Source organism: Neofelis nebulosa, chromosome 11 (assembly GCF_028018385.1).
Source record: "Neofelis nebulosa isolate mNeoNeb1 chromosome 11, mNeoNeb1.pri, whole genome shotgun sequence".
Taxonomy (NCBI): domain Eukaryota; kingdom Metazoa; phylum Chordata; class Mammalia; order Carnivora; family Felidae; genus Neofelis; species Neofelis nebulosa.
This window is the reverse complement of record NC_080792.1, coordinates 77,422,328-77,447,566: the sequence shown is the minus strand read 5'-3', so window position 1 is coordinate 77,447,566 and position 25,239 is coordinate 77,422,328. Positions and strand designations below refer to the sequence as shown.

Sequence of the window (25,239 nt, the reverse complement as noted above, 5' to 3'; positions counted from 1 at the left end):
AGTTTGCTTGCCCTCCATCAGGAGTGTCTTTAATTCCAGCACAGAACGCCCCTGCCATTCTTCCCATCCCCCTCCCGATTTGCCCTTAGAAAGCCCCCAGCCCCAAACTATGTATGGCACCTCCCCTCTTAGGAGCACGTGGGAAGAAATCTGGACCATGCCTGAGCAGTTAGAAAGTCATCCGGTCTCTGGGGCGCCTGGGTGGCTCAGTCGGTTAAGCCTCTGACTTCAGCTCAGGTCATGATCTTATGGTTCATGAGTTTGAGCCCCGCACGGTGCTCTGTGCTGACAGCTCGGAGCCTGGAGCCTGCTTCGGATTCTGTGTCTTCCTCTCTCTTTGCCCCTCCCCTGCTCGCACTCTGTCTCTCTCTCTCTCTCAAAAATAAATAAATGTTAAAAAAAAAAAAAAAGTATCTGGAATCTAATTTAGAAAAAGTGGATGTCTCATAGTGTCAAAAGTGCTTTCTGTTCTAAAAAGCAGCCCAGGGCTGCAAAGGGGTTAAGAGCCAGTTGGCGTCACGATTCACCGGTAATTCGGGAGTTAAGGTTGCCAGGATGCAGGGAGAGGTACCGGGGAATCTCATTCCAGAGGCCAGGGGCTGGGTTCTGAGAGGTGGTGTGGATGGGCTCCAATAAATATAAATAAATGTACACAGGGACACGGCGCCCTGCATGGGCCCGGGACCTGTTGTGTGAAACTCTAACAGACTCCGGGAGTGGGGAGCCTGGAGGGGAGGGCCGGGCACCCATTCCGGAGTTCAGCCCGGTCCGGTCCAAGAGAGGTGTGCCAGTCTCCCAGCTCTGCTCCTGGCCTCAAGGCCTATCCTCTGGAGGCTGAGGTGGAGGCTTAATCCCAGAAGAATAAATTAAAGGGCCTCCCTGCCGGGGTGTTTCCATGGCGGTCCCACCCCAGAGGGGACTGTGGGTCGTTTTGGGAGCCCGGCGGGGATGCAGGCTGGAGAAATCTCGTTCTCAGGTGTCAGGAGGTCAGGGAGGCTGCAATGCCCGTCTGTTGTCCTCTGTCCTTCTGACTCGAGGTGGCCCCAAAGGCCTCCTGCGGAGGTGCGAGAGGGCCTGGGGTGCCGACGGAGATGTGAGAGGCCTTGCGTCCAGGAACCCCAAGCCCGGGGTTCCCGGTGCCGGGGCAGGTGAGGCATCACCTCAAAGCAGGGCGATGGGCTTGTTCCCTGGGCTGCCCAGGTACTGGGAGGACGAGGTTGTGGCCGACGCGGCCACGCTGTCTGGGGTCGAGTACGCAGCATACAGGCCCGTCACCTGCAGGTCTGGGAAGGACTGGTCGCTGCTGCCGGAGACGGGTGTCAGGCCCGAGACCCCCAGCTCACAGCCGAGGGGGGAGTCTCCGAAGGTCCCCAGCGTGTCCAGGCTGAAGCCCCCATCCTTCATCTCCTCCCAGAGGTTCCCTTTCAAAGACAAAAGCGGTTGGGTGAGCTGGCTTCGTGTCAAACAGACCGAGTTCAAATCCTATCTTAAGGAAGAGGCAAAGACCATGTCTGGGGTTCAAAGTCGGGTACCGCAGGGGAGCATGGAGACACCAAGTTCGTTCTAGCCGCCCCCCCCCCTTCCCTTCCCACCCCACTGGGCATCCCTGGGAACATCACTTCTGTCTCGGAGCCTCAGGCTCCTTGGAATGAAATGGAGACAATCGCCCCCCCCCCCCACTCCTCCTCCCCTCGGGGGCTTAAACAGGGGGCTGTGTGGGAAGCACTTACTCTCACTAAGGGGTCCCACTGTGGCAAGGTCAGGGGACAGAACAGCACAACACAGTTTGACTACATGATAATCTCGGGGGACAGGCAGGAGGCAGTGAGGTCCGGATACACCCAGTTCACAGCTGTACGTGACTCGCTCGCTTGCTAACTAACAAACTGCCAACTGGTCCGTTTCCCTCTCTAGACTAGACACCGAACTCCTTGAGGGCAGAGGAGTTCTCAGCCATTGGCTGGCACACGGTCGTGAACGGATGACTCACAAGGCACCTCCCTCGTTCGTTCGGTCATCCTCTCAGCTCCTGTGTATCAGGGGTGACTGTGTGGCAGGCAGTGGGGGCCAGAGTGTGACCTGGCATGAGGTTGGCACGTGCGAGTGGAAGCAGTGGGAGTGGAAAAGTTGGGGGTCGGACGGACCTGGGTTGAAATCCCGGCTAGGCCACCGGCGAGCCAGGACCTCACTCCTCTGCCTCAGTTTCCTCACTGGCAGGATGGGGACGTGAAATGGCAGTGGCCCCCCAGGGCCGATGCAGGGTGACATGGGGGTGATGGCTATGACGCGTTTGGCACGAGGCCTGGTATACAGTAAGCGCTCACTAAATGCTGGCTGTACTTCACCGTCATTAGGCGGTTGGGGAGTGCTTGTTGAAGGAATGAGCGGAGGTGGAAATGCAGACAGACCTCCTCTCTCTTGCCCTCCCCCATCTTCTTGGCCCTCCAGCCCCCCACCCCACCCCCCACTCCTCCGGCCTCACCCTGCAGAGCGAAGTCCAGGATGCTGGGGTCCAGGGCATCCACCTCAGTGTTCATGTCGGTGCTGATGTTGATGAAGTCCACAGGCGCCCTTCCCATGGCGGGGTGGGGGAGGGGGCTGGGGCTCAGTTCCGGCAGGGCGTGCAGCGGTGGGGTCTGGGCCGGGGCGGGAGAGTCTGGGGCGAGATGTGCCTGGGTCTGGACCTGGTGGTGCAGGGGGCCGGACTGCAGGGACAGGGTCATCAGTGGCTGGGGCGGAAGCTGGGAGACAGCCAGGCGTCCATGGGCCATGGCCACCGTGGTGGCATGAGTCAGCACAGGGCCCTCGGGGTCTCCCAGTTTGCCAGGGCGTCTGCAGTTCTCCGGTCGGTCCGAGATCAGCTTGTCCAGCTCCTCTGCAGGCAAGTGGGAGAGGTCACTCAGCAGCCACCCTGCAGTTCCCAGGCCCCAGTGGTAAACCATGCGCGTGACCGTTAGCCAACCTCTTGGACCCTCTGAACCTCAGTCTCTTCATCTAGGAGATGGCATCATACACTCCACACAGTGTTGTTGGGGAAATGTCATGAAATCACAGGGTAGGGTCTTTGAGGAAGGAGAAGGGCCTCGGATAATAACATGAGCTCCTCTCATTGGGACAGTGCAGTAACCCTAGGACCTCGCCTGGAGCTCCTCACGCCCTGCAAGAGGAGGTCAGGCGGAGGTTACAAATCCACGACATGGGGACAAAATGCATCAACATGCAAGGGGCCCTCGCCACTCCCTGCTGCTCAAGAGACATTAAGAAGTGTCGCTGTGAGTTAAAGCTGGATCCTCCTTGACGGCCTTGGATACGAACAAGACCATGACTGTGGAATTACTTTTGGTTGCTGGCTCGTGTCTCCTGGACTGTAACACCAGTTCGAGACTGGACCGCTAGGGTCCCAGGATCGATTTAGGTTACACTCACTTTAGAGGACGCTTCCAACCTGGGTCTTACTCTAAATGTGTCAGGGCTGGCCTCAGGTCTCAAGCCAGACCCCAGGGCTCTCTGAGGGGTGGGCATCACACGGTACTCATTCCGCTGAGGGCCTCCCGGACCCCACTATGGTCCCCTTTTCCTCTCTTTATTGAATTATTCGTGTCTGAGTTATACTCCTGTCCTCCTTCATATGCAAACACCAGGCATGCCAATCCCCATGGAGTCAGGCCACATATTCCTAAGGCTGGGTGGGACTGGCCTTTCATTTCACATTCTCCCCTCCCCTTCACATCTCTTAATTAAAAAAAAAACAAAAAACAACAAAACATGCCATATTTTTTTTCTCATAGCAAAGAGGTTCACGAACAAGGTAGATTTGGAAAATACAGAAACGTGAAGAATATAAAAATTACCAGTGGTCTCTTCATTCAAAAAGTTTGGTATATTTCTTCTAGTCTGTGTGTGTGTGTGTGTGTGTGTCCACATAAGTACATATACGCACATATGAATGGATATACACACATATATAAATGTATATGTTCATGTAACATCACATATGCATTTTAAAATATGATGAGGCTATGTGATATGGCTTCTAACCTGTCTTTTTTTCACCTGTTGTGTTGGAAGTATTTCTTTCTATTCCAAAAATATTTTTCTCTCTAGTCCTTGCATGGTATGACATTGTGTCTATTTAATCCCCTTTTGTAGGATGCCTAGATTGCTTTCAATTTTTTACCATTAGAAATAATTTTGTGATGAATAACGTTGTGTGTAAGCCTTTTGTTGAAATCTTTGATCTCCTCAGCACACGTGGCCAGAAGTGATTGGATCAAGGGGGTGCCTGGGTGGCTCAGTCAGTTAAGCGATTCTTGGTTTCAGCTCAGGTCATGCTCTCACGGTTTGTGAGTTCGAGCCCCGCGTCGGGCTCCACGCTGAGCGTGAAGCCTACTTGGGATTCTCTCTCTCCCTCACTGCCCCTCCCCCACTCGCTCTCCCTGTCTCTCTCTCTCTCAAAATCAATAAATAAACTTAAAAAAATAATAACTGGTGCAAACAATGAGGTACAGTTTGCAGGGTTTTGTTCTATTGCTGTGTCCCGGAAAAGTTTCACTTAGGTTCCCATCAGTTAGACACGGAGGTGCCTGTTTCTCCACATCCTAGCCCACACTGGGTGTTATTACTTTATTATTTTATCATTTTATGTTTTTTAATATGTAAAAAAGTTTTTTAACGTTTATTTCTGAGGGAGAGAGACAGACAGACACAGAGCATGATGAGGGAGGGGCAGAGAGAGAGGGAGACACAGAATCCGAAGCAGGCTCCAGGCTCTGAGCTGCTGGCCCAAGAGCCCGATCCGGGGCTTGAACCCGCGAACCACAAGATCATGCCCTGAGCCCAAGTCAGACGCTTAACCGACCGAGCCACCCAGGCGCCCCTATTATTTTATGGTTTTAAAACTCAGCGCCGATGTGGTAGGAGAAGTACGAAAGCGACGTCATCCCGTGGTTGTCTCGTCTGGTGTTTCTCTGGGAGAAACTAGGGGTTGCTGGGGGGAGACTGAACAGCTTTTCCCAGACCTGTGACCAGGGCTCTGAGCTGAGCAGCCACAGGGGAGGGGGGGAGGGAGGGGAGGCATAGTTCACAGGCGGGAAGTTCACCAGAGGCCCGTGTGCCCCCCATCGGGGCCGAGACTTGGTGCCGGCCAGGCAGGACGCAGGCAGACCCGGGCCGGGCGGTGCGTGTGGGCCTCACCGGGGTTGGCCATGCTCCGGTGGATGGCGGCAAGGTCCTTCCTCTTCCACTTGTACATCTCCTCCTCCATCTTGTCGATGCGGGCCAGGTTCAGGGCCCACAGGCAGCCCTTCCTCGAGGAGCCACTCATCTTGTTCTCCACCTTCTCAAAGCACTTGTTCAGGGACAGGTTGTGCCGCACCGAGTTCTTCCAGCCGTCGGGAGCCGTCTGTGGGGAGAGACGGACGCGCAGGAGACCCCCTCAGAGACCTCCCTATGAGCTCTTTCCTCTCCAGGGGCCTCTCAAAGGCGGGCCTAGAGGGGCAGGAGCGGCAGGGGTGGGGTAAAACGACACTCCGACACCCGCCTTGAGTTGGGAAGATGAGAGAGAGAGGTAGGGACTGGGGCAAACTGGAGGGCCCATGCCCTGTTAAAGGGGCAGGTGCACTTTGGCTCCAGCCGACAGTTACTACTTGAGAACCGGCCCGGGGATGCCGAATTTTCCGTCCTTTCTCTCCCGCTCGGCGAGCAAGCGAGCCGATGCGAATGCACGGATAACTGGCTGAGTGTATTCAATGCCAGACAGTTTTCAACGCTCATACTTGATTGTGAGGTAAGCAGATACGACAGCGCACCTCATGGCCTCTTCCCCTCCCGCACACACTACGGTGCGCGGCATTTTCTGCAGAGGGCACTGTCCAAGTCGGGGACCTCACAGCTTGGTACCGACCCTCTGACCACCGGCTCCTGAGTTTGCTTGGATGCCAGCAAAACTAACGTTCCTAGTGGCCCACCACGTGCCAGGAGCTGCCAGGCCCTTTACACGCAGAGTCCTCGCCAACCTTGGCAGAGGGGTATTATCCTCCCCATCTTATGGATGAGAAAACCGAGGCTCGGCGGGGCAAAAGCTCTTGCCAAGCCTGTGTTCTGCATCAGTATGTTTTTGAAATTGTTCACTTTTTCAGAGGGAGGGGAAGAGAGCACATGAGCCGGGAGAAGGAGGGAAGGGAAGAGGGGGAGGGAGAGAGAGAGAGAGAGAGAGAGAGAGACAGACAGACAGACAGACAGAGAGACCTAAGCAGGCTTCTTGCTGAGCTCAGAGCCCGAAGTGGGGCTTGATCCCATGACCCTGGGATCATGACCTGAGTTGAAATCAAGACACTCAAGTGACTGAGCCACCCAGGTGCCCCTGCATCCGTATGTTGAACGGGGCCCCCGCCAGCCCCCGGTACCTGCTGGGTGCCTAGGGGCAGCGGTAACTGCGTTTGGGAGGCGGGCGAGTACAGTCGGTGCTGAGTAACTAGGTTAGCCCCTCTTCCCGCCGCCCCCCTCCCCTGCTGCCGCGGATGCCTGGTGAACTTGTTCCCTCGTTAGAGCCCAGCTCAGATGCCCCCTTTCCCTTCTGGATTTCTTTGCCCCTGACTGTGTGAACGGTGCCTATGGACACAACTGGGGGCCTAAAAGGGCGACCCAGTGTGGCCCCGGGGCCAGGTCCTGGGTTCTGGCAGTACGAGAGGCCGGGGCGGCTCCAGCACCCCTAGGCCAGGCTGGGGCCCCTCACCTTGAAGTAGGGAAAGTGCTCCTTCATGAAGGTGTAGATCTCGCTCACAGGCAGGCTGCCTGTCTTACTGTTCTTCAAGGCCATGGCAATCAGACAGCTGGAGGCACAGGGTGGAGAAGGCGGGGGTGACGGTGGCTCGGGCTGACGGCCCCAGGTCTCCTCTGCCAGGAAGCCTGCCCTGCTTGACCCCAGCGGTACCAGCCCCTACACGCTCCAACGGTGTTAGCCCTGGTACCTTTCCACGGCCCTACGTTTTCCCCACCTCCCGCCCTTCTCCTTGACCCTGAGCTCGGACACTGGTACCAATCGGAGAAAGTGCTTTTCCTCTCTTTATTCCTTCTCCATAATTCATGCCTATGGGCCTTTAGACTTTAACCAGGCTGGCTTACCTCCCGCCCCAGCTGTATCCAAATCTTGTGAGGTACACAATCCTCTTGTTTCGATGACTTTTTACACCAGAGGAAACTGAGGCTCAGAGAGGCCAAGCCACTTCCCCAAGGCCACACAGTTTATGAGTGACAGAGTCGGGAGTGGGTTCTCAGCCCTGGGGGCTGACTGGACACACGATGGTCCTTCCTCGAGCAGGTCCCACCTGGGGGTTCCCCACTCCCCACAAACTCCCCCTTGCAAGTCTGAGCCATCGCACCACATCTAGCTGTCTGGGATAGCCTCGCCCCTCTCCTCCCCGAGCCCTCGTGGCCCCAGCCCGTCCTGGACCTCACCTGTATGAGTAGATGGGCTTGGGGTAGTGTTTGGGGTGCAGTTCCCGAGACGAATGCACAGCCATGCGGGGCTGGGGGTAGGGAGGCCGTGCTCCAAACGGGGAGCCGTACAGGCCCATAGGGGGGCGCTTCTCACGGGCGTGGCAGGGAAGGGTGGCAGAGAGAAAAGGTGAGAGAGAGCATAAGCCACTCACAGGACGCCCCCCAGCCCCAACCCCGGGCTCCCTTTTCAGGAGACGCTGTTTAGCAAGATGTCAGGTCTGTGGCCCCAGGAGATAATCCTGTCCCTGCCCCGCGCAGTGGTTTTAGGGGACGGAATGAAGGACTCAATGACACGCACACGGGGAATGTTATGCCCATGTTGCAGGGGAGTAAACTGAGGCTCAGAGAGCTCCCTGGCCAGCCCAAGGCAGGGGTGTGTGTCTCCGAGTCCAGGGGCCCCCGCCAGCCCCCGGTACCTGCTGGGTGCCTGGGGGCAGCGGTAACTGCGTTTGGGAGGCGGGCGAGTACAGCTGTGGCTGGTCCTGCAGGCTGGATGCGGGCTGGCCCCCCACAGGGATCTGGTTCATCTGCAGAGGCCGCAAGAGGGGGAGACAGAGGTCAGGGTGAGGGTGGGGCACCCCAGCCCCGGAGGACCCCCTGCTCTAGCTCCCCGACCCACGCGGTGGTGCTTACGCTGGCTCCGTGATTGGCTATGGGGCCCAGGCCTAGCATGCCTGGGGGGACCATGCCAGCCGGGCCGTGGAGCAGTGGACCTGGGGTGGCTCCCACATGCAGGCTGGCTGCCCTGGCCAAGGCACCTGCAAAAGGGAAGCACAGAGATGCCGCTGGGCTGGAGGAGTGGGTCAGAGCAGCTCAGTCCCCGGGCACCTCCAGAGAATGGAGCCGTCCCCCACCCAGGTGCACAGCAGGTGCCTGGCAAACCACTGCCCGGGAGCGTGGGAGTGACCAGTGGGCTCCTACCAGCTGTGTGACCTTGGGCCAGCCTCAGTTTCCCCATCTGTACAGCGGCACTACGAAGATTACCTACGTATGAAGTTGTCAGGAGGTTGTGCTCATTACATTGCTCGGCACATAAGCTCTCGATAAATACGAGCGGATAATTAATGATGATGATGTCATGAACAGCTTGGCTCTCGTCCATCGTGAAGCTAAAGCATCAACTCATTATGTTCATCTCTCTCCTCAAAAACGTGCCTCCATCCCCCAGTCCTCTAGGCTTAGCTCTAAATGCCTCTGTGCCTGTCTCCCCTTTGCTGAGTCCTGCTCGTCCGCCAAGGATTAGCTCAGATTAGCATGGCTAATCTATCACAGATGCTCACTGTACCATTCTGACTTGGGGCTACCTTCCAGGTGAAACAAAGTTGACCTGCAAGATGATCCTGCCCGGGGGGGGGGGGGGGGGGGGGGGCACCTCTTCCAGGAAGCTCTCCTCTGAGTCCTGGCCGCCACCCCCTGGGCTCATCCCCTTGTGCCTGTGATCTGTCCGCCTTGCCCTCTCTCTGACTAGGCCCTCAGCTCCTCCCTGACAACTAGGACCACATCTTATATGTCCCAGTGCTCCAAACCCCTGGCACGGAGACAGGGTCACAGGAGGTGTGCGGCAACACGGTGGAGAGGGGAGGGTTCCCGCTCGTGTGCCACACAGCCCCGACTGTGCGTGCAAGGAGCTTTCGGCGTCACGTCTCCGCGTCGCCCCGCGAGGGCAGTGCGGCTGTCCTTTTGTCGCAGAGGAGGACACAGGTCAGAGGGGGAGGGTGCTTGCCCGAGGTCATACAGCTGGAAGTTCTCGATCGGGGCTTGGCCAACCACGGCCAGCCAGCCGAACCCAGCCTACAGCATGTCTTTGTAAACAGTTTTACTGGCCCGCGACTACATCCCTTCGTTTACATATTGTCTAGGGCTGGGTTTGCGCCACAGTGACAAAGTTGAGCATCTCAACGGAGACCGTATGGCCCACAGAGTCTAAAATATTTACTCCTTGACCCTTTACGTTAAAAGTTTGCTGACCCCTGCTATAGATGTTTTGGCCAAGAACAGTTTGTTCAATGAAAGAAATAATCCTAGACACGAATTTCTCAACTGTCGGTCCTTTTAACATACTGTGATGATGGTTTTCCTTGATTGTTGGTCTCCAGTGCTTTCTGGGTCTCTAAATATTTAGTCCACTTGCTATGACTGCGACTGGCTGCCATTTATTGAGCACCTACTGTGTGCCAGGACCTTCGGCACTTTCCACGTATGACCTCTTTGACGATCAGGGTTCAGGAGGCTTTTGTAAACGGCCAGGGAGCAAATATTTGAGGCTTTGCCAGCCATATAGCTTCTGTCTTCTCTTTTGTTTGTTTGTTTTTGTTTTTTACCATCCTTGAGAAATGTAAAACCATTCTGAACACGAAGGCAATAAAAAAAAAAAAAAAAAAAGCAAACAGGCTGCAGGTTGCCGGCTGCATCTGGCCCGCGGGCCACAGTTTGGTAACTGCTTTAGACCTTCAAGACATATCAGGGTCGGGGCAGGGCTCTCTTTGCTCTTCACCGACACCTTAGCTCACACAGGGCCTGGTGCACAGTGGTGAGCAAATGAATGAACCACATCCCTCTGAGGAAGGCATGATCAGTCGCATTTTACAGATGGAGAAACAAAGGCCCAGACACGGACAGAGATCTGGCCGCAGACATACGGCGGGTGGGTGGCAGTGCTGAGCGCCGCCCCTCCCCTGCACCGCCCTCATGCCCTGCCCCCACCTCACCCCTGAGCCTACCTGGATGTGGGTGGGGTGCACTGGGGCCACCCAGGTCCACGCGGCCACTCGCCATCTGCTGCAGCCGTGGCACGTCCACAGCTGTGAGCCATGACAGCGACTGCAGGTCCCCGGGAAGGTCGTCCTCACCGGTGGTGGTGGCCAGGAGCCTGCAGGGAGGGGCAGGAGCTCGGGCGGGGCGGGGAGCTCAGGCCAGCTCTTGGGGGCCCCCCCCCACCTCTGGAATCGCCCCCTTAGTCCCTCACCTCCCCCAGCTTCCCTAATCTGCCCGTCCCCGGGGCTGGACATGGGGACCCAGGATCCTCCCGCTTTGGCAGCCAGGATCACACATCCTCAAATCATTCATTCCTTCATTTACCCACTTAACACATCTCACGTTAGCCCCTCCCCCCAGAATGATAAACGCTCATGTTTGTTGAGCACTTACTCTGTGCCCGGCACCATATCAAGCCCTTCGCAGGCAGAAACCCGTTTAAATCTCTGGGTCACCTCATGAGGCAAATGGTAGTATTATTATGATTCCCATTTTATGGGTGGGGAAACTGAGGCACAGGGCTCGGTGCTCAACAAGCACAGTCCTTTTCAATCCCGCCCGATCCCCACAGTAGCCCTGAGAGGTAGGATATGCCCACATCCCCCCCCACCCCTTTTACAGATGGGGAAACTGAGGCTCAGAGCCCCGAGTCACTGGCCCAAAGCCACGTGTAACAGGAAGCGGGGGGTCTGGAAACCAGGCAGCACAGCCTGAAGGCTGCGGAGCTCTTCACCGTGACCCCAGGAAGCCCCCGGAGCCTCCACTTGGGACGCAGGCCCACCACCCCTCAACAGATGTGCGAGCAAAACCATCAGTCTCTACGGGAAGGAAGAGGCTGCCCACTGAGGATGGCAGGCAGGTACCCCGATGCGGGGTAACCTTGACCCCCAGCACCCCCGACGTCATGCTTGCCACACGGCTCCAAGATGCCCCACGGGAGCATCCCATCCACGTCGTAACGTGGCTGCAAACTGGCCAGGGGCTTTCTGGTTTGCAGCCCGGAGGCCCGCGGTCCAAATTCTAAGCTCCATGTTTCAAGCAGGAGTGTGTCGGGGCTTCATGGAAAGGGGGAGAGAGAAAAAAACAACGCAGCCTCTGGCTTTGTCCTGCATGTGACAGGGGACCCACGGTGGACCTCAGCTTCTGTCACCTGCGGGCCACCGCAGCTAGCGTCCCCTCTCCTCTGCCTTGGTGTCTCAGCCTCTCTTCCCCCTCCTTCCCACCTCACCCGCTCGCTCTCTCTCTCTCTCTCTCTCTCTCTCCCTCTCTCTCTCTCCCCCCTTGTTTTAGGGCCACAATTAGCGTTGCCATGGCCACAACTGCTCGGTTGTCGCCGGGCCTCGGCCCTCAGCCCACCAAGCTGGCATCAGGTGACCGCCCGGCTACCCCAGCGATTGGCTGCCTTGTAGGAAAACAGGGCCTGGAAACGATTTGAAAACCCGGCCGGCCCTGTCAGCAGCAGCAGTTGGCCTGGCTTCTGTCCCCCCCGGCGGCCCATTGTGCGACAAACGACTGTTGCCCCCGTGGCACGTGGCCCCCATTGTCCCGGGGTCTCCCTGCAATTGTTGTTGTAGCCCCTTCCCACCCCCGGCTGCCACTCCTTCAGCCTGCTCGTAACTCATCTGGCGAGTGACAGCCGCGGCCCAGGCCTGGGCGATGCCATCTGTCCCCTCGGGCCCATGGAGACTATGGGGTAAGGCCGAAGGGCAGGGCCCGCTGTTGGGGACGTCTGGCTGGTCCCCACCCACCCCTCTGCACCCCATGACTGGCCCACCTCCCAGAGGCTGGTGGTGTGAACCCTGCTCCTGCTCTGTTACCTGCTGTAGCTCCCTACTGCCCACGTGGCCCCGTCTGGCGCTGGGGCAGCAGGGAGGGATGGATAGAGGTGAGCCACTGCCGGCAGGTTTCTCAAGGTGGGGCCCTACCAGAGTCCCCGGGATGGTGGTGGGGGGCTTGCAAACAAACCGGCTTCTTGCATGCCACCAGTAAGCAAAGTCTCTGGCAGCAGGTGACCCAGAGTGGTTAGTTCCCAGAGTGGTTAAGAGCCTGGGCTCTGGGTTCTAATCACCTGTGTGCCCAGGGCCACTGACTTAACCTCTCTGAGCCTCAGTTTCCATCTGTAAAATAGGGTTAACACTTCCCGTCTCATAGGGCGTCGTGAGGATTAAGTGTGTAAAGCCCTTGGAACGGTGTCTGACTTAGCTGTCATTATTAATACCAATATTAACGTCAAAAGTCACATTAGCTAGGTTCCCAGAGGACTAGAAGTACATCGAAGCTTTGGACTCTGGTCTCGCGGACCTGCCTCTGTTGCTGTTTCCACTAGCGGCTCCCATTTATTGAGCACTTCCTGTATACCAGACCCTGGGCTCCATGCTATCCCCATTTTACAGATAGAGAAACTGAGACCCTCAGCAGTCACTTAGCTGTCCTGAGCCTGTTTCCCCATAATGCGAGGATCCCGGAAGGGTATCGATGTAGCTGAGCCCATAGAGGGGCCGAGTAAATGGTGCTATTCTGGTTGTAATTTATGTGATTTTCTTCCCTGCCATTTGGGTGTCCACCTGGCTCCCCATTCCTTTGGCATCATCCCTACTGGGGCCACCCAGTGTCTGCTTTGCCCCCGGGACACCCAGGCACCGTCGCACCTCGCGTCTTTGCATTCTAGCCATTCCCCCCTGCCGGGAATGCCCCCTTTTGCTTTTCCTCTCCCCACCAGAACGGTGCCCATCCCTGGGGGGCTCACTCCAAACTGCCTTCTGACGGCCAAAGTCCCTCCAGACATCATCTGACCCCACCCCTCATTCTACCCATGGGGACACTGAGGTTGGGAGAGGAGAAGCCGTTTTCTCCCGATTCGGAGTCCTGAAAAAGACCAGGGCTAGGGCTCCCGGCTCCCAGGGGGCAGGGGGGGGGGCGCTCATTCCAGCCCAGGAGTGTGGCTTCTCCTCCGGGAAGTCTTTGCCGTCCAGACCCCAAGCTCGGGGACCCCTCTGCCTCCTGACGGCTCCCTACGCCTTGCCAGGGCCCGTGAGTCTGTACAGCCATCTCTCCACCCCTGCCCTGCCTGCTGGACCACCGAGGGCTGGCCCTGAGCCCTGTATCACCCGGTGTCCCTGCACACAGCAGTGCTACTTAAGTGCCTGCTTGGCTGGTCGAAGTAAGCTGACCCCAGGTCACCGACAAAAAGAATGGTGTGACAATGGCCGCGGTGTCCGGAACTTTTGGTGCTCACTGAGCCATCCTCCGCCTCCCTGAGTCCTTGCAACCCCTCCAGGACAGGGACGGGGAGTAGGCGGCCCCACTTTACAGATGGAGAAGCTGAGGCCAGACCAGGACTCGAACCCAGGTCTGTCTGCGCCAGTCTGAGGCTGTTTTTGTGGCACAACGGGCCGAGAATTAGATGTGACCTGGGGGTGATGCACCCTGCCCCCATGATCCTGGGGCTTTCCGGTGGGGGCTGTGTACACAGCATTGCCCAGGAGTTGGTTGAAATACAGGGTTCAAGACCTAGCCCAGAGCCTGGGGTCCCCCCCCGACCCTTGAGCTGTGGTGCCCAGGAGACTGTATTTTAGCACCTCCCAGAAAAGCTCTGGGGGAAGGACAGCCCCAAGGTGGTGAAACAGGGTCTTGGGCACAGTGTAAGCTTTGACTAGATGAATCCCTGTGACTTCTGGTCCCTGGGCCTCTGTTTTCTCCTCTGGAAAATGGGAGAATAACAGTCCATATCTCCCTGGGTTGTGTTGAGGATCACATTAGCCAGTGCATATTTAGCTTCCGACACAGGCCTGGTCCCCATTCTCCCTTCGTGGGGGGGTGCTGCTCATCCCGGGGGTCGGTGGCCAGGCCCTGCTCCCCCTGCTGGGTCTCTCTCTTGCCCAGGCCAAAATGTCTGTGTCAGTGTGCCTGGCACCGGCCCAGCTGGTCTCCTACAGCGGATGTGGATGCCCAGAGGCTCTGTGCCGGGGATCCGCTGGCCCCGAAGCCTGGCTCGCTTTCTGCTGTCTCATCAGCCGGCATTCGGGCCCCTCTTCGCTGTGGATCACGGGAAGAGTGCGGTGCTCTAGGGCCTAAATGGGGAGTGTCTTGTCCCCACTGCCCAGCCTGGGTCCTCAACCATCTCTGTCCCCTTCTCCTCCACCCTTCCTCTGCTCCCTGCCCAGAGGCCCATCGGCCCAGCCCTCTCTCCACGGTGGCTTAGTGAAGCATCCCTATGACCTGTCCCTCATCGATGCATAGAGTCCCATGCGAGGACCCGGGCTGAGTCCACTGCTGGGTTAGGTGGCCCCCGGACAACCTGATGCTGCAGCAGGGAACCTTGAACCCCCTGAGGGAGCAGCTGTACCCCAGAGCCCAGTATGGGGCCAGGCACATAGTATGTGCTCACTAGGTCCTCACAGATTGGACAAATGAGCAAACAGACCCAGCTTTCCAGATGCCCCACTCCCTGCTGTCCAAAGGGCCGGGAGGGGATAAAAGGCCCAGCTTAACTTTATTTAATTTTATAAAAGCCTGTGGACACAGCTTGGGGTGGGTGAGTCCCCACTGTGTGCCCAAGCCGGTCAGGCAGGTATTGTTATCATTACCACCTTCCCATTTACCAGATGGGGACACAGAGGCCAGGGAGAAATAGGCCTGTCTAGGGTCCCCCAGCAAGAGACTGGGCTGGTTACAGTCCCACTGTCCTTTCTCCCTGCCCTACAAGGAACGGTTGAAGAAATGGGCTCTGTGGATTCTAGAAAATTCTAGCACTGTGCTATCCAATAGGAAGCCGCACGTGGCTATTTATTTATTTTAAAAAAATTTGTTTTAACGTTTATTTATTTTTGAGAGACAAGAGTGAGACAAAGTGAGAGTGGGGGAGGGGCGGAGACAGAGGGAGACACAGGACAGGAAGCGGGCTCCAGGCTCCGAGCTGTCAGCCCAGAGCCCGACGTGGGGCTCGAACCCACAGGCTGTGAGATCATGACCTGAGCCGAAGTCGGACGCTCAACCGACTGAGCCCCCCAGGCGCCCCACGCACGTGGCTATTTAAATTTAAATTCATTAAAATTAAAATTATGGATTCAGTTTCCTTATCACACCAGCCACATTTCAAGTGCTCAATGGCCACACATGGCCAGTGCCTGCCGTACTGGACAGCACAAAATTGGAACGTTTCTATCACCACAGAAAGTTCTACTAGGTGGTGGTGGTCTGGAACGGTCTTTTCACAGAAAGTTCTACCAGGTGATGGTGGTCTGGAACAGTCTTTTCGATCATTATGGAAAAATCTCTGGTGTGTCTATATTGCCTTAAAATTGGAAATTTGATTGAGGTTCGGAAATTTCAGGAGCTGATTGCATGGAATTTGGAGTTTTAGTATGTCCCATTATGAAAAACTCCCCGCTTTACCTCCCACCAGCGAGGAAGTGACAGGGAACGGCTCTGTAAAAATGGGAGCCTTGTACTAAGGTGGCTCACAAAGTAGTAAGCTCCCTGTCCTGGGAGCATTCAAGCAGGAGTCAAGGGATGATGGGGGTCAGGCTCCTATTGGATGGATGAGCCCAAGCAGCCTCCAAGTTCCCTTTGGTGCAAAGAAGCTATGACTCATGGGAACAGTCTGCAGGTAAACACTCTGGTCACATTTCCACAGTTCTATCATCTGGGGCAAGTGAGTCTCCCTCTCCTGGCCTCAGTTTCCCCAGCCACAAAGCAACGGCGGCAGAGTAGAGGTTCCCTTAGAGTCCTACGTGCGCTTGCGCTCTAGGAAGGCAAACTAGACCGTGGTTAGGAGCAGGCATGAACCCCAACACGGGTGGACCAGGGCCTAAAGATTCCTGCCTGTGTGACAGTCACCTGCTCTGGGGCTCAGTGTATAAACCGGGAATAATAATGGCATCTACTCTAAAGTGATGGTCAAGAATATGATGGGGCACCTGGGTGACTCAGCCGGTTAAGTGTCTGACTTTGGCTCAGGTCACGATCTCGTGGTTTGTGGGTTCGAGCCCCGCATCGGGCTCTGTGCTGACAGCTCAGAGCCTGGAGCCTGGAGCCTCCTTGGGATTCTGTGTCTCCCTCTCTCTCTGCCCCTCCCTGCTCGTGCTCTGTCTTGATCTCTCAAAAATAAATAAACATTAAAAAAAAAAAAAAAAAAAAAAGAGGGAAAGAAAGACCTGCCTGGCACCCCAGAGTCCCCTTCTGAATTCAGTAGTTCACCATCAGCTCTCCACCCCACACGGGGACACATCCGTCTTTCCCTTACTAACACACACACCTTGTGGGTGTCATCACCCCTGTTCACAGATGGGAGAGGTGAGGGCGAGCCAGGAGAATTTATCTCAGCAGCTTCTGGCCAATGGCCTCAGGTACCCGCCCCAGCACCTTTCCCCGGGGCCTCTATTTGCCCATCTGGAACACAATGGGGTTGAGCCCTTTCCATTTTGGTGGGGCTGCCCCTGGGACACACACAGCCTGCCGGGCCACTCGGGGTGGGGGGACCGCAGAGGTGGGCGGCCCACCTCTGCCAGGAAGCGGGAGGATGCTGAAGGGGGCAGAGCCTGGTGAGGAGCAAGGTGGTACCCTGGGGACACCGACCTCAGAATTCTCGGTCGCCAGTGGAATAATCCGGCCAACATTTTCCAAGTGCCTACTGCGTGCTTATCATTTTACCTGCCTCATCTGTGTGCCCTGGTGAGTGTGCTCATCACAATTCCCGAGTCCTCTGCAATGACACATTCCGGGCCCCTCCCAGCTAGGGAACCCCAGTCAGGCCTATCCCCCGCGACCCCCCATTGCTTTCTCTCGGGCATTTCCAGGTAGTGGTTCCAAGTGTCGGCTCTATGGTCAGCCAGGCCTGGGTTTGAATCCCACCCGGCCCCTTTATAGCTGTGAGACTGGTCTGCGGTAGTCTGCCTCTCTGGGCCTCAGTTGGCTCCTCTATATGGCTTAATGCCTGTACCCACCTCGCAGGGTGTTTGTTGTAAGGACTGAGGCGGCCATAAGGGTGGGGCGCCCAGTCCACCCACGTGCATGGCATGGTGCGGTTCACGTGATTACGAACATCTTCTAAAGACCGTGCAGCCAACACTCAGTAAACATAGGTATTTCCTCAACTCCTACTTGCCAGGCTGTGGGGCAAGCACAGAACCGCCCCTCTGCCCGAGGAGAGAACTTTTTAGTTGACTTAGGAACGCACAGTCCCATAGTGTGGTCCCATAGTGTGCCTACCTCCCCGCCAGCCCTCTCCGGTCTGTACCTCCCTCGATGCTCGACAGCCTGTGGGATGAAGGCATCTTAGCAAACCCATTTCGCAGATGGGATAGCTGAGGCTCAGTGTGGGGAAGCGATAGCCCTCGACCTCACAGCGTGTACGCAAAGGAGCTGGGGCTTGAACCACCACCCCACAGCCTCTTTACTTGGTCTCTGTGCCAGTTTGGCTGAAATACATCAAGCTGTGGGCGGGAAGGGTAAATCATCGTCATCATTTTTAGAAGGATCTGCTGGGTGCCTCCACAGTGACAGGGTCCCTGGTCAGGGGACCCTGTGGTGGCCCTGGGCAAAGGGACACACCACTGGAGTCCCTGGCTGCCATCCTAAGTGACCAGGGGACCAACCTGATGACAGGAATTAACAGTGTCCTTAATTAATCAGCCATGTTGCTGGAGGGACAGAAGATGAGCCAGGAGGGCAAGGCACTGCAGGGGTGAGCCCAGGGACACCTGGATTCCAGTCCTGGCTCTACTCCTAATAGAGGTCCTTGTGCAGGTGACTCGGTGCCTTTGAGTCTCTGTTAGCTCATGTGCAGAACAGAGGTGTTCTTGGTTCAGGGTAAACCACAGGAAGGGTGTCGAACAGTGTGTGGCTCGAGTGCTAGACAAGTATCTGTGGAATAGATGGATTTAACACCCAGCAGTCAGAGTGACCTTTTGGAAGGGACATCAGAACCTGGCTCTGTCCTTAAAACCCATTAGGGGAGTAAGGCTCCAGCTCCCCACCATGATCTGGCCCTGGCTGCCTCCCACCCCTCCCCTCATGCCTTCCTCTCCTCTGCTCTAGCGAACCTGTCGAACTTTGAGTTCCTCAAGCATTTTAAGTTCTCTTTGCACCTGCTGTTCCCTCCAGCTGGAATGCTGTTCCATGCACTCATTCGTGGCTGGCTCTTTCTCATGCTTCTGGTCTCAGCCTAAATCTTCCCTCCTCTGAGAGATTCCCTCTGGCTACCCACACCCCTAGTGGTCCTTCCTGTGTGTGTCTGCAGAACATTTAGCATTTTTTAAGGAGGTATTCACCTTATACGTTTCCAGTCATTCCACTCTAGGAGGGCCAGGGCTGGGAGACCCTCTATTTTGTTCAGCCACTGGCACAGGGCCTGGCACCCTGTGGACATTTATTACATCCTTGCTGGAGTAGGAAAGGGTAGAAGGGTACCCCAGCCCAGCCCAGGTAGAAGGCATCTACTTGTGGCCGAAGTCCCACTCCAAGCCCTTTGTAGCTATGTGACCTTGGGCAAATCACTTTACCTGCCCTGTGCCTCAATTTTCCCATCTATAAAATGGAATCATCATCATCATAACCTCCCCCCCCCCCCCGCCCCCCAGAGGGCAGCTGTGAGGATAAGATCAGATAATGTGTACGATGGGGCCCGGCCCCCAGCAGATGCTTAGACCCCGTTCCTTCTTTCTTCCCCATTGCGTTCTCTCCTCTTGCCTTTTGCATGGTCGCTAGGAGGAGACCCCACGGCACATATTGCCTTTGGGGAGTCAGATCACCATCCCAGCGGAGCAGAGGTGCATCCAGCCCCGGGACGTCACTTCCTCTCTGATTACAAGGTTTTTACCTGCCTTCTGGAGATGTGGTTTAGTGGGAAGCTCTTAACATTACCACAAACTGTTCCTGTTTCCAATCCAACCCTTTACACAACGGATTAAGCATTTCGCGGCGGTATTTATTTAGCTAACACATCTTTTGTAACATCTTTTGTAACCGTTCACAGGAAAAAGAAAATCAAATGCAGTTGAGCAAGCTAGGGGATTCCCAACTGGGCCAAGAGTGAGCATAATAGGACATGATTTGATTAGGAGGCTGGAAAAGAGAATCTCTCCTTGCTAGAACTTGGCTGGAACTTGGCAGGGGTGGGGCGGGGGGCGTGTGTGTGTATGTCTTTGTGCGTGCACACGCGCGTTTCTAGGGGTGAACCCAGGAAGGCTGGACCCCAGAAAGGCTACCTCTCTTTCCCTTGCCTGTTAGGTAGCTGGAGGAGTTGTTCTGGCCACCTCGAGGGAGGAAGGGTGTAAGGATATTGGGAGCGTCACCGCCCCTGACAGATGGAGCCCCCAGCCTCCCCTCTGCAAGGAGGTTACAACTGATGGGTGGAGCCACACTGATATGGGAGTTAAACCATCCCCACATGCAGCTCAGCGGGGGGGCTTAAGAGGAAAGGCAGGTGGCCTCTGTCCACCCTGGTCCACACTGCAGGACCCTGTCGTCACTTAAGCACAAAGCCTCTCTACATTTTCATGGACATACTGTTTCTCAGGTGATAGTTACCTATCCATCCATCTACCCGATGAATATTTATGATCGATCGTGTGCCCAGCACTGTGATCCACAGATGAAAACACCACTGTCCAAAGAAAGGAAGGGCTTTGCCCGTTTTTTAGAGGAGGAACTGAGAGTCTGGCATCAGAATCTGTAAGGAGAGCCACAGAGCCGCATGGCTGTGGGAGAAGGTAAACGTCCAAGGAGCCAGAAGTCTGCCTTCTTCCTCTGGGCCTCAGTTTCCCGATCTGTAAAAGGAGGTTGTTGGACCTGACCTCTAGAATAAGTTCCAAACGTGGGGACAGGTAGTTGAAATCTGCTGCCCTGGGGGCGCCTGGGTGGCTGCCAGTTAAGCATCTGGCTCTTGATTTCAGCCCAGATCATGGTCTCATAGTCCGTGAGTTCGAGCCCCGCAGCAGGCCCACGCTGACAGTGCAGAACCTGCTTGGGATTCTCTCTCTTTCCCTCTCTCTCTCTCTCTCTCTCTCTCTCCCTGCCCGCACCTACATGCACTCTCTCTCTTTCTCTCTTTCTCAAAATAAATAAACTTCAACAACAACAAAGCAACGCTGTTCTGCCCCTTCCTGAACGTATACCTCTGGACAAGATGCTCGGCCTCAGTCTCCTTGTCTGTAAACTGGGATCATGCCAGCACCTATTCCACGGTTGTTACCATGAAGATAAAATGGGGTCGGTGCACTTGCTAAGGAGCTCCGCAGCTTTCTGGCACACAGTAGGTGCTTAGTAACTCGAATTATCCCGCAGAACCTCGCAGGGAGCACTTCCCTCCCAGCTTTGAACCAAAGGGAAACCGGCTAACCCATGTCGAACCCACGTGGGACGTGAGCTGTTGGTGCTGTCCACAGGGTCACGGCTGCCCCTGGCCCTGGCCCCCAGGCCCCAGCGTCTCAGGCGGGGAAGGCTGCTGCCATTTGCTGTCTAGGCCCAGCCACGGACTCTCCCCCGACAGCTCCTTGGGGACAGGACGGCCTCCAGCTGCTGTCCCCTGCCCCCGCTCCCTCCCTCTCTGCACACAGCCATTGAAAGTTAACGGCCAAGGCGGCCCTTGGGGATGGAGGGCTGCGTGGAGGGCTGCCTGGGGGCTGGAACCAGGCTGGACCAGCAGCCTGAGTGGTCCTTGGAGCCATTCCCTGGAGATGGGAGAGGGGGAATGAGAAGCCCATAAACTTCTCCAAGGCTATTATTCAGGGAGAAAAATGGGAGTGGTTGGAAGGGGCCAGGGAGTCTACTCCGCGATCATAAAACCTCCCCTCCCTGAGAAAGCAATCTATCCCAGGCCTGGCCAAACACCTTTTCTAGACAGAAAGTGCCAGATACTCCCAATGACCTTTGCTCCATTCCACAGCTGAAGAAACTGAGGCACAGAGACGGACAGTGACTTGTCTGGGGTCATACAGTGGCGAGGTGGTAAAGCAACTTATTGTGTTCCAGCACTTGAGGGGCACGGGGGGCGGGGGGTGGGTGCGTAGTGGTCGTGGCGCCCTCTGGGTGGGACAGCCTCAGGTTCGAGTGGTACTTTGGCCACGACTAGCTGTGTCATCATGTAAAGCCATTTAATCAGATTGAGCCTTGGTTTCCTTATCTGCCAGATGGGCACAGGAGTGCCACATTCACAGGATGGCTACGGCACAGGGAAGGCAGGTAGTAAAGGGTTAAGAAACCATCAGCTGCTATTATTATTATTATTATTATTATTATTATTATTATTATTGCTGTTGTCACCATTATTATTATTCTGCCCTCAGGGAGGGACATGGTAGCTGTTTAACACAAGAAAGCCCCAAACCCATGCAAATATAAGGCAGGACACCCAGGCAACTCATCCTGTGCTGAGGCAAGACTGTTTCTCTTAGCTCCACTGCCTCGCCCCTGCCAGCTGGTCAGGGAACTGGGTAGGCATTGACACCCCCCTCCACACACACACACACACACACAGTAAGCTTACTGCCTGCTCTGCCCTACTTCTGGAGAGGGACAGCTTGCTCAGTACCCCAGACAGTTTGGGAGCTGGGCTGGCCAAGACCCCAAGGCTTGGAGCTGGTGGGAGCCCCGACTGGGGAGTACTGGAAATCTGGGTTCAGGGAACCCCCTCATCCACCCTGTTCCTCCAGGGCCCCCACACAAAGGCCCTCCAGAGACCCCAACTGTTGCAGAAACTTAACACTTGTTAATGGAACTAAGTAGTAAGAACAGCGGCAAATGCTGGTTCTGTGTCTCTTGCTCTATAAAATATACTCAGTCCTTTTAGCAGCGACTGCGCCCTAATCGTGCTCATGGGAAAGATTAGGAGACTCAAGCAAATCACGTGACATGCCCAAAGCTGGACTTTGAACTTGGCACGTCTGACTCCAGAGCAGCTGCTCTGAACACCTGATTCCGGGGGCACCTGGGTGGCTCAGTCGGTTAAGCGCCTGACTTCAGCTCAGGTCATGATCTCGCAGTTCGTGAGTTTGAGCCCCGCGTCGGGCTCTGTGCTGACAGCTCAGAGCCTGGAGCCTGCTTCGGATTCTGGGTCTCCCTCTTTCTCTCTGCTACTCCCCTGCTCGTGCTCTGTCTCTTGTCTCTCTCACTCAAAATTAAATAAACATTAAAAAAAAAAGTTTAAACACCTGATTCCCTAACTCTGATGCTTTTATGGGGTGCTTTAGGCAACAGTAAGAATCAGTGGTTCTGAGCTTTTCCAGCTGGTCCAGGGGAAGGACCTGTTTTCCCATGGGCTTCCGGCTGGGGGGACAGAGGGAGATTCACCCCGATACACTGAGTGCCTGCTGGGTGACAGACACTTCCATAGATATTGCATTTAAAACCCGTAGCTTTTATTATCCCTGCTACGGACACAGACAAATGGAGGTGTAGAAATGAAATCGTCCAGAATCATACAATTGGCAAGTGGCAGAGTCAGAAATTGTTCCTTCATCTTTATAATAACTCCATGCAGTGGAGTTTTCTATTTCTATCGCCATTTTATGGACGAGGAAACTGAGGCTCAGGAATCAACTGGGATTATAGAGGATTTCAGAGCCCAACCTCCTAACACCCTTATGCTGCCCCCACTACACCTGCCATTATTTAAACCCTTTCAGGGCTGGAAGGAAGCCCAGAGGTCCTTGGTGGTGGGTTCTTGGTTAAAGATTTCACTTAATGTCTCCAAGCCTCAGTTTCCTCATCTGTGCAATGGGGGCTCATCACAGCAACTTCCCAAGCTGGGCACACAGTAGGTGCTCTCAGATTGCCGCATGCCTAGCATACATGTGGAGTCCCAGATCTGCACACAGCAAGATCTCAGCAAACATCTCTTTGCATTTGTGTCTTCGTTCGGATCTCAGAAGGCAGCCTCCAGGCCCACAGCCCTTAGGAAGCAAACCTTGCTCTAATTGGGGGCTGTCGTCTGCCCCAGAAGGCATTGCTGGTGAGTTGTAGTGGCCCCAGGAGGCCAGACAGCCCCTGGGTAAACAGGTCTGATCCGAGGTGACAGCCTGCTCTTCCCAGGCCAGCCCCTGTCCTGTCCCCACTCCATAATCTGGGTTGTGCCCCCTCAACCCATGGACACGATGCCTGCCTTGACAGGTGGGGCACTGGGAACCAAGTCAGGCCTCCTGGCCTCAGGCGAGAGAGGCTGGGAGGGAACTCCAGCTCATTCTTTTTTTCTCCTCCTCCCTCCCTTGGCTGTGTGACCTTCTTGGCCCCTTCTCCCTTCTTGGCCTCAGTTTCCCCAACCGTAAAAGAAAGGGGCTGGACTAGTTGAACCCCGAGAGGCCGTTCTAGCTCTGAGGCTTGAAGAGAAAAAACAGGCAAAGGACTCTGAGGAGCTCCCCCGACCCGTGTATATCTCGCTTCATCCTGTCTCAAGAAACAACTTATTTTGGCCTCAGCTCCAGAGCGTCATTTAACTGATAAGGAAATGAGGTCCAGAGGTCCAGAGAGGTCAAGGGCCTTGCTGAAAGTCACACAGTCAGGCCAGGAATTCAGGAGTTCCCGCTCCCAACTTCTGCAGCATCCAAGGAGTGTGGCCGCCAATTCCTCCCCCACACCCCAAAGCTTTTGGGGGACATTTCCTGGAGCCAATCTTAGGACACTGTAAGGGAAGCAGTAACTGCTACTGTCATCTTAACATTCACCAGGATGCCCAGTCTGTCACCCAGGAGGGGACCTCTCTTGGAGGAGACAAAAGACTGGCCTTTGAGTGGTCCCCGTTGCCCCACGCCACAAGCCCAGATACCCTCAGAGAGGCCAACTTTGAAATTGAGATCTTCTGGCTGTCTTGCAAAACCGCAAAATTCAAGGTAACAATAGTTCTTGCGCAGAAACCATAAGCAGCACATAAACGCGTTAAACAATTCAAAAAGAAATGGTTTGTTTTTGCTGAAGCCCTCACCTGTACTCCTGTGGAGAGGGGTGATGATTTTGTCCTGAGTTTTGCAGAATTCCTGACATCATAGACGAGATGTCACTTTCTATCATCTCCTTGGGGAAAAGACAAGCAGAAAACAAAGCTCCCATCAGTGATGGTGTGGACAGGGCAGAACCCCAGTTTTCCCACAGTTCAGAAGGATGAAGCTCAACCAACCAGCAGAACACTTGAAAGAAAGAAAGAAAAAGAAAGAAAGAAGAAAGTACTAGAAAATTTCTGGGCATCATAGGTCACTTTCCCAGGGCAGTTCTACAGAGTTTCAGAAGCAAATGAAGAGAATGGAATGAAATTCCAGGTTCTTTCGAATTAATGGGGGAAGGGCAGAGGAAGGCTCTAGAATCCAAATGTCAAGTCGTGGAAAATGTGGACTTGCAAAATAGGAATCAGAAAAACCTGAATCCCTTCCAAGCCTCTTTTCAACCGCAGCTCAGTTACTTTATTGTTCAGTTATTTATTTATTTATTTATTTTTTAAAACAAAAAAGGTAAAAAAGGACAGCTTGACGTGTCATGTATGTTTCTCTGGGAGGGCCAAATTCCCACTTGCAAAGGGGAATAATCCCTGCAGGGCTCCCGCCCTGGAAATGCCTTCAGAAATGCCACATGCCCTGGCTGGAAAACCAATCCAACCTCCCACCCCACCCCACCCCACCCCACCCCACCCCCCACCACATACACACACAGTCTTTAAAAAAAAAAAAAAAAAAAAAAAATCAAGAAACAAAAACACAAAATTTGCCGAAGTTTCTCAAACTTCAACCTTGAAACAAACACAGAAACCCACCCAAGAATCTCAGTTCCGCCCCAAAAGTCATTCAGGGATTCCCGGGAAGGAGAAAAGGGGAGAAGAGAGAGGTAGCCCCCACAGCCCCTGCGCCCGGGGCTCCACCCTGGAAATGCAATGCAAGGCAGCAAAGCCGACCCTGCAAGGCGGTACCTGGAGCCGATCCTCGTCTGGCCGCCGCTGCAGGCGCTCTTGGGGCGGGCGGGGGTTCCGGAGGGGGGCTCCCTCGCGCTCGCCCCTCGCGTTCAGCAATT

The 25,239-nt window shown here is 55.3% G+C and overlaps 1 protein-coding gene across 1 annotated transcript; it reads right to left on the bottom strand.

Annotated features, from left to right (window-relative positions):
- Positions 1 to 357: 357 nt before the first annotated feature.
- On the bottom strand, positions 358 to 24,395 carry FOXN4 (forkhead box N4). Its single transcript, XM_058691035.1, has 9 exons — positions 24,167 to 24,395; positions 10,218 to 10,366; positions 8,131 to 8,255; positions 7,914 to 8,024; positions 7,456 to 7,583; positions 6,734 to 6,830; positions 5,194 to 5,401; positions 2,483 to 2,875; positions 358 to 1,421 (listed from the first exon to the last, which is right to left on the bottom strand). The coding sequence occupies exons 1-9, from the start codon at positions 24,289 to 24,291 to the stop codon at positions 1,162 to 1,164; spliced, it is 1,596 nt and encodes a 531-aa protein (XP_058547018.1). The 5' UTR covers positions 24,292 to 24,395; the 3' UTR covers positions 358 to 1,161.
- Between the last annotated feature and the right edge of the window lie 844 nt (positions 24,396 to 25,239).

What these genes read in the sequence shown, in the direction of transcription:
- FOXN4 (XM_058691035.1), bottom strand. Translation starts at nt 24,291, where the DNA reads ATGGGAGCTTTGTTTTCTGCTTGTCTTTTCCCCAAGGAGATGATAGAA. An exon ending in AGCACTTTCCCTACTTCAAG is followed by an intron (nt 5,402 to 6,733) that starts GTGAGGGGCCCC and finishes CTCTCCCCACAG; the next exon opens with ACGGCTCCCGACGGCTGGAA. An exon ending in CCTGGACTTCGCTCTGCAGG is followed by an intron (nt 1,422 to 2,482) that starts GTGAGGCCGGAG and finishes TGTCTTTGAAAG; the next exon opens with GGAACCTCTGGGAGGAGATG.